At 33.4% G+C, this 10,739-nt stretch overlaps 1 protein-coding gene across 1 annotated transcript; it reads left to right on the top strand.

Annotated features, from left to right (window-relative positions):
* The first annotated feature begins 801 nt into the window (after window positions 1-801).
* LOC134246971 (uncharacterized) lies at window positions 802-9,522 on the top strand. Its single transcript, XM_062729318.1, has 4 exons — window positions 802-1,046; window positions 1,152-1,249; window positions 8,014-8,342; window positions 8,442-9,522. The coding sequence occupies exons 1-4, from the start codon at window positions 887-889 to the stop codon at window positions 9,394-9,396; spliced, it is 1,542 nt and encodes a 513-aa protein (XP_062585302.1). The 5' UTR covers window positions 802-886; the 3' UTR covers window positions 9,397-9,522.
* Window positions 9,523-10,739: the final 1,217 nt, after the last annotated feature.

Genomic DNA, 10,739 nt, shown 5'->3' with positions numbered 1-10,739 from the left:
GGGCTCATTTTCTAGAAACCAGATTTCCAGGATTTTGTTTTATGCCCTATTCATAGTTTTGTAGTTATTTATGGATGTGGATTTTAGAAAGTATTGTCAAAAATAAAGTTGTCATGCTTGAAGATAACTGAAATCGTTTACTGATCAAAATGTACATATATACACGGGATGATAAGTTTATTTCTATTTTTCTTGAAAAGGGAAAAAATTGAAACTGAAATATAAATATAGAGATACAAATTAATCCCGTAAAACAACTTGCTAGTTTAAAAAATGTTTAAACTCTGAGGTAGGGTCAATATTCAACAGGGTCTATTTTCAACTTGTTGAGTTCATCGAGGATAAGAAAAAAAATATCAACCTGTTGAAAAATGACCCCGGATATAAATTCAACGACTTCTGGTCTCAATCTTTAACGGAGAAAAACACCCCTGGTTCAATATTCAACGTTGAAAAATGAACCCAGGGTCAATTTTCAACTGGGATCAATATTCAACGTTACACCGACAATATATTCTTCACTGTAAATCTTTTTTGAAATTTATATTTTCCTGAACTACAATGTCGACATCTGATAAATTTTTCCACATAAGAAAGAGGGAAAGCTGTTTCTTGTTGAAAAACAGGAGACTGCCTATAAAATTAGCCTCGTTTTGGATTTTTTCATGACTACTTAATAGGCCTTTGAGGAATAGTCTATAGTTTACTCGAGTATGTTATTTTTTCTTACTTATAATTATAACATCTTGACAATTAAAACCCATCATAAGAATATCATTATTTATTTGGATTCTTTTTATTTTGTCATTTAGTTAGAGAAGTACGTTCAGGGTTATCGACACAACGGTTAAAATGTAGCCTGGAGAATTTCCCTCGCATCAAATATATGCACAAAATGATAACATGTTTTGAAAGTACACTGAGAAAAATTGAAACTAAAAGCAACTTATCATTTGGAGAATATTTGAGTGAAAGGACGGATGTGATTCTGTATATACCATCAAATACATCTGAAGAAAATGAGACATTATTACCTCCCAAGCTTGGTTAGTGCATTATCATAGAAATTCATTATACATGAGTGTCCTTAATAGTTAATAAACAATAATCGTTATTATCATGTAATGAATAAAAACTTCTGTATTATTTAGAAACGAATATACTTCCGGAGGACAAAGTATCCATTTGGCCTGATTCTGTTCTGGTTTATTTTCAAGAAGATGGAGAAAACCTAGAACAGATTAAAAAGGTATACAGTTTAGTCACTCAGACACTCAGAATGATTTGAATTCCATGTAACGCTTATTCCATTGTTTGAATATTTTCAATCAAAATCTACCTCATCTGCAAAGATCTTTTTCGCATTAAAACAGTAGTTTTTATTAAATGCGTCTAGTATATATTCTTATAGAAACAAGGCAAATTGTAGCACTTTGGTCGTAAGGAAACTGTTAGGGAATATCCGCTCCCAAGATAGGAAAGATAGCTTTATTAATTTGTTATTCAATTCAAAAATTCTAAAACAAAGCTTAAAATGAAATCTTTCAATGCAACAAATTTCACTTTATGCATCTAAATGCGATTCAAGATTCTTTGAAGGCTTAGAAACCGTCCTATAAAAAGTTGATATTTGTACCTCATAAAAATTATTTTTAAAAAGTACATATCTTAAGAAATCCAATGTCCTTTAACCAAGCTTTATAAACCAATGTTCATATTATTATATGAAATTAGAACTGGCTTATGGTGATTTGCAATTATAGGAAATGCTTTACGTCTAAGCATCATAGCATGCTTGAAGTAAATATAAGAAACTATTAAAGCACCAAATATGTATTAAAATCATGTTTTTTTTGGAAATGTCTGTATACGTTAATTGTTTAGTCCTCAAATATATTTGTTGATCAATCTTCATAAGAAAATGTACTCGCATTCAAAAAGGATGACAGCACTTAAAAGGATATAAAAATGTGCGTCAAAATAAATATATAAAAGTTATTTTTCTTTTGATTGCAGGAATGATCAACTTTTAGTCATCAAAGTAATTACGTAATTACAATAAATAAAAGCATATATGTACATGTACATAGTACAAATCTGTTTTTTAAAGGCGGGGGTCATCATAATTTCTTCAATCTCCTTACAATAATGAAGGGGGGGGGGCATAAAAGGAATAAAGTTTATTATATTACAGTCTAAAATTTTTTTTATCATCTAAATTTGGTGCCAAATTGACAGACTTCTGCAGTAAATATATTAAAGAGAAATTATTTTAAGATTTAAAAGTAAGAGAAACAACCGAAAAAGACCCAAACCATAGCGTTAAGAGCAGTCATTCATCATTTGAGATTTTTAAAATTTGCCTATATAATATGATTAACCCCGGGTAAATACACTTACATGTACTGTAAGATTTCAGAAACATTTATGTCAGCATTTTAAAGAATATATACTGTAATGGTTTGGGTCGTGGATATAAGCCCGGATGGCTCAGTTGGTAGAGCACCTGACTGTTGATGCAGCGGTGACGGTGTCCCGGTCCACTCATACCTTTTCTCCCTTCCGGTTACAGATTTGGTACCGTTGACCACCCCTTAAATTGTAGGTGAAAGTCCTGCCAGGGGATACATGTAATAACAACTTTAGTTGTGTCTTCGAGGGCGATGACCATTTAATATGGAACGCCGTCACTGCCTTATAGCAGAACACAACAATAACATTGCGTCAACCTTTCATTACATAATGTCAACTCTATATGACATTTACTCACATTAATATTACATTGTGTCAACCTTCCATTACATTATGTCAACTCTTTATTACATTAACTCACACTACTATTGCGTTGTGTCAACATTCTACTATATTATGTCAACTCTTTATGACATTAACCCACACTACTTCTGCATTGTGTGAACCTTCCATTACATTATGTCAACTCTTTATTACATTAACTCACACTACTATTGCATTGTGTGAACCTTCCATTATATTATGTTAACTCTTTAAGACATTATCCCACACTACTATTGCGTTGTGTCAACCTTATATTATATTATGTCAACTCTTTATGACATTAACCCACACCACTATTGCATTGTGTCAACCTTCCATTACATTATGTCAACTCTTTATGACGTTTACACACACTACTGTTGCGTTATGTCAACTTTCCATTACATTATGTTAAGTCTTTATGGCATTAATTCGCACCTCAATTACATTGCGCCAGTCTTCCATTGCATTATATCAGCTCTTTATGACATTAAGGCAAAACAATTTTATGTGGTGTAAAAATGTTTTTATATAATTTCAACTCATTATTACATTATGTGCACTCTCTACTATTTGGTCTAAGTAGTTCATTACATGATGTGAATTTATCTTTAATTCAATATCAAGTCGCAATAACACGATGTCAGAATTTCATTACATGATGTGAAAAAATTGTCACATGTGGCTAATTCTTTACTATATTGTATCATCAGTATGCTACATGACGACGGGAATCTATTACATGATGGCAATTTTCCCTTACTTTTTGACAAATCATTATGTTATGCCATTGAATCTTTACATTGTGTCTAAAATGCTTAGCCTCTTGTCAGTATATCTTAGAATATTTTAACTCTTTATTGTTTGCCGTAAGGTTTAGGTTATGTCTAAAAGTTCGTTTTGTGTTTTCAATATTACATGCACATATGTTAAACATGCAAATAATTTAAATTAAACAAATCAAATCAAAGACTTAATTAATTCTTAATTAAATACCAGGTTAAAATTTATAAATAGGATCATGTTCCCGTGGAATCTTTATTGACGATAATTGTTTTTTTTAACGTCGAAATTCAATGGCCGTTAAATCTCATAAATTTTATCGCAAATCAAATAGTATGTGTCATGCAGCAATATTTTCCTTTTTATTTTGAATTATTTTGAAAAGTCCGAAACTTCTGATCTAACTACAAAACACTGTCCTATGCTTTTTATCAGTCTTTAACCCTCCTTTAAAAAAGTGTAAACGCATCGTATTTCATACATGCACTGGTGGGTGGGTGGGGAGAGAGGGGAATCTCGCCCTCCCATCTTTAATGACCAAAATATGCATGAAATTAATCAATTGGTTTAACTTTGTAGGACATTGCATTAGTTTCACATAAAGTATAACTGAAATAAGTTGAAACGGTTTATATAAAGAAAAACTTAAGCCTGAGAGCCTCCAGGCTTTCACCCCCTGGTCCCCAACTTAGACACCATACCGTCCCCCTTATAGCTACTCTTTTCAAGAACCCTAGATCGCCACTGATATGTGCCTATGTTTACTGATGCATGGTCAATTGATTTAAGTGAGGGACTGGTAAATTTCAGAATTCTAGTCCTGGAATGGTTGAAAAATGACTCATTCCAGTGACGTTGCTTCGTTTTTGAAAATTGGGCGAGGTTTGTCTTCCAGAAAAAAATCACGTACAAGAAAAAGCCAAAAAAAAAAATGTCCAAACTCGAAAATCCTTTGTCGGGTGAAGGGGGGGGGGGGGATCAAACTTCGATCAGTCCTAAATAAATTTCCAAATATACTACATTACCCATACACTTCAGCAAAAAGTGGGGCAGAATTTCAATGAACATTTTCTATGATAAAGTTATGTCGGAAAAAAAGAGGAAGCCAGACCCCCCCCCCCCCCTCATATAACGTGTCTGTACTTCGTCCAAAGTAATCAGGAACCCCCCCCCCCACCCCCTTTCCCAGTCGTGAAAACACGGTTATCAACTTTGACATAATGTAAATGTATTTTACAGCACAATGTAAAGATAGTTTTAAATCACATAAGAAAGAGTTGACATAACGTAATTATATATCCACATCACGGAATGGAGTTTTGACATAATGTATAAAGTGTTGGAACGCCGGGACTGTTTCGTATGTACACATTATGTTATAAACCTTTTTACATCACGTAATAAAGCACTGACATAAAGGTAAGATGTTTTCACCTCACATTGTGATGACCTCGGCGTAAAATAAAGATACATTAACATCACGTAATAATGCTTAAGTATAATAGAAATATACACTCACAAAAGGGAATAGACTTTGACTTAATGTAATGATAAATTTAATCATAGAACACAAGTAAAAAAACGAAATTAACTTGACGTAATGCAATTTTGACCTCACATATTAAAGAAATGAAATAATATAAAGAAACATCCACTTCACGTAATAAAGTTTTAACACAATGTAAACATATTTTCACTTTACATAATGAACTTTGGACTTCAAGTTGTAAAGTGCAGACATAATAGAAGAATGTGTTTACTTCATGTAATGCAGCATTGACATGATGTAAAGATATTTTTACATCACCCCATAAAAAATTGACATAACGTAAAGATATGTTCACATCACGTAATGATAGATTGACATAATGAATGCATAGTTTTATGCTATAAGGCAGTGATGGCGTTCCATAATTTAAGGAGGGATGAATGTGATGGTCAGGGCCGTAAATATCGGCCTAGCTCATTTGGTAGAGCACCTGACTGGAGAGGCAGGGGTCCAGGATTCGATTAGAAGTCCAGCCAAACATTTTCTCCCTTCCTGTTAACAAAATTTAACAAAATGACTGAATCAATGAACCCGAAGATAAGACTATTTTAATTTGATTTTTTTAATATTAAAATGATGATCCCACTAATGCCTTAAAATTCGATCACCAGTTATACAGTTATATGGGGCTTTTTTGGAAAAGATAGAATAAAATTAAACACAAACCGTCCGTCTGTTACGCTTTGGGGTACCCATCTCTTATCCGCAACTCCTCTCATACCACTGAATGAAATTTGATGAAACTTTCAAAGAATCTTTATTACATATTGCCATTGTGCACCTCCTATTTTACTTTTTGATCCTACACATATTTTGGGTTTCCCGGCCACAGAAAAACATGGACTTTTTCACCAGTTATAAACATATGGGAAGCGGGGGGTATCATTTAGTGAGCTCATCGCTCACAGTACCTCTAGTTTTATTTAGATATATTGCTAAAAATGATTCAGTTACATTTTAATTAAATATATATAAAAGTTAACGTCTTACCTCTCGTTTTAGTTATGCAGGATTAGATCTCGTATTAAAGATATAATTTTGCTATAAAAAACACTGCATATTTGATTAAGAAACTAGAGGTACTGTGAGCGATGAGCTCACTAAATGATACCCCCCGCCTCTCATATGGTTATAACTGGTGAAAAAGTCCATGTTTTCCTGTGGCCGGGAAACCCAAAATATGTGTCGGATCAAAAAGTAAAATAGGAGGTGCACAATGGCAATATGTAATAAAGATTCTGTGAAAGTTTCATCAAATTTCATTCAGTGGTATGAGAGGAGTTGCGGATAAGAGAGGGGTACCCCAAAGCGTAACAGACGGACGGACAGACGGACGGACGTACAGACGGACGGACGGACAGACGGACGGAATTAACGATTACTATATACCCTCCCGCTTTTCAAGCGGGGGGTATAAAAATACTGAGCGGTCACAAAGCGGTGATTTGTGGTTCATTGTAAATGTATGACTATTGTTTATTTCTCGAAGCTGCGATGTTTTCAGTTACCGTTTATTGTTCTTTTGTTTTGACAAATGTTCACTTGCTGTGTTATTCGTAGACATGACAAGATAACCGAACGTCTGTCTACTTGAAATTAAAACTCATAAAAAGTACAAACATTTTGAATCCCCCACCCCTGATGTCTCAGTCCATGTCAGCAAGCAGAAACTGCATTAGTTATAATTATTTTCAATTTCATAAAGAGTGAAAATTGTTTCAGGAGATTTTTTTTCCATTCATCAACATCTCTCTCTCTCACCCACCCCTGTCTCTTGATCAATCGATCGAACCCTAGGAAACCCTGTCTAAATACGCGCTGGTCGTTCTACATTTATCTTAATTTACAGACACTTGATTAGTTTTTTGGTCATCATCCTCTTACCTCCAACATTTTTCTGTGTTTAAAATTCTATTTACTCTCATATTTTCAAAGACAACATCCAAGAATATGACTATTGCTGTGTTCAATTTACTTATTATGATTAGTGGATTAGTGTTTATAACCGATCTAGGTAGGAATCACTAATATACCCATGTATCAGACGAATTCCCCAAAATAAATTTTGCATTTACATGCATGTACAGTGTTTTGAGAGAAGTAGTGGAATCATTGATCAGTACCCCCCCCCCCACGAAAAAAGTCTCATAATAGTATTTAAAAGGCATATTTTTTTTCTTTAATGCATAGTATGAATAGAGAAATGCTTAAACACCTAAAGTCAACATAAAATAGTTCTAGATAGATGTTTTAAGAAAGTTAAGATATACTTAAGTCACCTCTTCCGACCGCCTCAGTTTTGCTAAGATTGCCAAATCTTAGCACGCTTCTAGTTACGGTCTTAAGTTTTAGACTTTACTTAAGTCCTACTTAAGCACGGTCTTAAACTTAAGTAGCCTTTATGTTACGACCCCCTGATCTTTAATTTTCAAAAACTTCAATTTTCAAACATTAGGGCATGAGATGACACAAAACAACCAATTTTTTTCTGATTTGAGTTCACATTTTCAAAGACCCTCATCATAGAGAGTTTAGAGACATTCTAATACAATGCATGCCATGGATCCTAAATAAAAGTTAAGGTTATTACAGAGAAAGGCTCTTAAGTAAGTTTTCAGCGTGACAATCGCTACAAAATGGGTCATAATTTGACAAATGATAGCATTATATATGGATACTCGGTCTCAGGTATACTAAATTGTCAGCTGAAAGATTTCCTGAGAACCCGAATGCAGAATAACATCCGCTTCAGTATTATCTAATTTAGCATTAATAATTAATCGGGTTATTATTTTAAAAACTTTTATTTAATAAAAAAAACTACATAGTTTTAAGATGCCACTCATCGTACACGTATGTGTAAAGAACACGTTTTGTATTTTCTTCTTCTTCTTTTTTTTTTTTAGAAAATAAGAGGATTTCAGAAAACTAGCTGGAGTAGTGAGATCATTGTTCTGAGTCCAGGGACTAGATATGGATCTCAATCCTTTGGACAAAACACCTTCACAATAGTAGATTGCAACAAAAAATCTATAAGAGAAGCAATATCCAAATGTCTGGAAGCATCAGTCTCTCAGTATTTAAAAGACAAAATGTCAAACCTTATTAAAGTTGAGGAGTCTGATAAATGTTTATTGAAGGCAAAACTTTTGTCATTACAAACTCTTCTGTCGAAATCAACCCCTTGCAAACCATCCAAGAGAATTCCAAAGAAAATAAAGGATTATCTATTCGAGTTAGTAATTTTTTCAGAAAAATGTATTTTCAGATATAGTATTTTTTTTTAAATTTAAGATAAATGTCGTATATCTTTTGCAAAATATCTATTTTTCAGACATCCATCCGTCTTGAGCTTCGCGATTTGGGAAGGGAAAAAGTTCAGAATAATTGTAAAGGATATAACTTGTAAAGAAGGTCTAGAACAGGACCTAAATGCATTAGATCCTGATGGGGATTTTTTGCTGTCACACATGATTGAAATTTTAAAGGGAAGCGTAAGAGTCAGTCGCTACGTTAAACAAGGGGATAAACTTGTCCCAGGGCATAGTGTAAATGGCTCGCAAACAGAAGAAAACTATGATGCCGCGTCTACTAGTGAGAGATACGAGCTGGAAGAGTGTTGTTACGGAACATTAGGTGCTTTTATGGAAGACAAAAGTAACGGAGAACTATATGGTATAACATGTCGACATGTGATTCCACATAAACACGAAAAAGTGTACATAAGAATAGACCAAAATAAGCCACTATCTGAATTTGGTCATTCAGTGTATACTTCTGAAAAACCTTTTGAAGACTTAGCGGTATTCAAAGTAAACGATCATGTTACAGATGAATGCATAAAAACTTTTCAAAATGATGATGAATATGAATGCAATGCCACAGTTTATCCTGGACATATCTCTGATAATTTGATTGTTCATAAGAAGGGAGCAGCCACCGGATGGACTATAGGGCGGATTCAGAGTCGAGAATGTTATTCTCGTTTAATTCCTGATCAAAATGAGGTGTTCCTTGTCAACGGTTTTGATGAAGAATTCTTTTCACTCGGTGGAGACAGTGGTTCTGCAGTGTTTAAGCGTGATGAATCATTCGATCAGTCAACAGTATCCGTGCTCGGTATGGTACTTGGTGGAATGGAAAGTAATTATGAAGACCATCGTCCTGAGATAGAGAAATCTACAATGTGTTTCACTCTGAATAATTCTTTGAATGCAATGACTAAATGCAATGGCTTAGAATTAGAATTTCCATCCATAGAACGAAGTTTGTGCAACGATTCGGACTAACTCAATTTTCATTTGCAAACAACTGCTTATTTATCAAGTAAACAATATCATTTAATCTGAAGGTCCTACAATTGACATCTGTATAAATTTAATCTCTATTTTGAAAAAGCATCCTAAAAGTATTCACTAGCAGTACTACTCCCCCACCGACAAGTGTAATATGGTTCCCAATAGGAATTGAAAATGCGAATTCTGTCAAGAATCATGGAAGCTTGGCAAAATACAGACTTTATGGTTTAAAGTGACATTATATATTAAAACTCAGCTAACTCACTGCAAGCGTTAAAATACGTGAAAGAGCCTGTCATTCGTTACAAAACATTGATGCGAAACGAATTGCTAACTTGATCTGTAATCTATCAAGATACACTCACATATCAAAATTCAGCTTAAAATCTACAAGCGTCTAGGAAAAAATTGCAGAAAACCAAGTGAGACAGACTGCTAGACATACAGATGGCAGACTCAGAGCAAACATTAAGTCCTCTTTAATTTTACGTATAGGGGAAAAAAAGAGTTCAAAGCGATGTTTATAACCAAATAATGTTTTTTTTTATATATATATTAAGCAGATGGATGATCTAGAAGCAAACAATATTTAAAATGAAAATATTTTTAAAAACAAAATCAATTATGTAGTTAATTGGATCCCAAAAAATCTAAAATCATTACTTTGTTAAAAAAAATATGCCAAAAATAAAGTTTTAGATAAAATATGTAAGTTATATTTTCTTATTTTTTTTTCCTTTTTGCTTTTCTTTGTTTTCATGTTTTATTGCTTAAGTAGATCGTTGAAATTGTAATATAAATATTCAATCCCGAATTTGCTTTTATGATGAAACTATATATATTTATTTTCGGATAAAACTATAGATAAAAATTAACTAATTGTTTTATTTCGCAAATGATATAAAAACCATGATCAATAAATACAAAAGCATTGTTGTCTCTGTGATCTTTTTTTTTTTTACATATCTGTGCATAGAGAAAAAAATATTAAAAAAAGGAACACATTTTTAGCTCACCTGAGCCGAAGGCTCAAGTGAGCTTTTCTGATCAAAATTTGCCCGTTGTCTGTCGTCGTCGTTAACTTTTCACAGTTTTGACTTCTTCCCAAGAACCACTGAGCCAATTTCAACCAAACTTGTCACAAAGAATCCTTAGGTAAAGGGGATTCCAGTTTGTTCAAATGAAGGGCCACGCCCTCTTTCAAGGGGAGATAATTATGAATTAGTGAAAATTTCATGGTATTTTTTAAAAAAATCTTCTTTTCAAGAACCACTGGGCCAAGAAAAATGAAACTCATGTGGAAGCATCCTCAGGTAGTGTAGATTCAAGTTTTT

The sequence above is a fragment of the Saccostrea cucullata genome, unplaced genomic scaffold (assembly GCF_032062105.1).
Source record: "Saccostrea cucullata isolate Sc308-1 unplaced genomic scaffold, CSIRO_AGI_Scuc_v1 ctg20, whole genome shotgun sequence".
In the NCBI taxonomy this organism is placed as follows: Eukaryota; Metazoa; Mollusca; class Bivalvia; order Ostreida; family Ostreidae; genus Saccostrea; species Saccostrea cuccullata.
The sequence above is the reverse complement of the archived record's forward strand: the minus strand, read 5'-3'. Positions and strand labels throughout refer to the sequence as shown.

Excerpts from the sequence above, each read along its gene's own strand:
- LOC134246971 (XM_062729318.1), top strand. The coding sequence starts at position 887 with ATGCACAAAATGATAACATGTTTTGAAAGTACACTGAGAAAAATTGAA. Across the intron at positions 1,047-1,151 it reads ATTATTACCTCCCAAGCTTG|AAACGAATATACTTCCGGAG; the intron begins GTTAGTGCATTA and ends TGTATTATTTAG. Across the intron at positions 8,343-8,441 it reads ATAAAGGATTATCTATTCGA|ACATCCATCCGTCTTGAGCT; the intron begins GTTAGTAATTTT and ends TCTATTTTTCAG.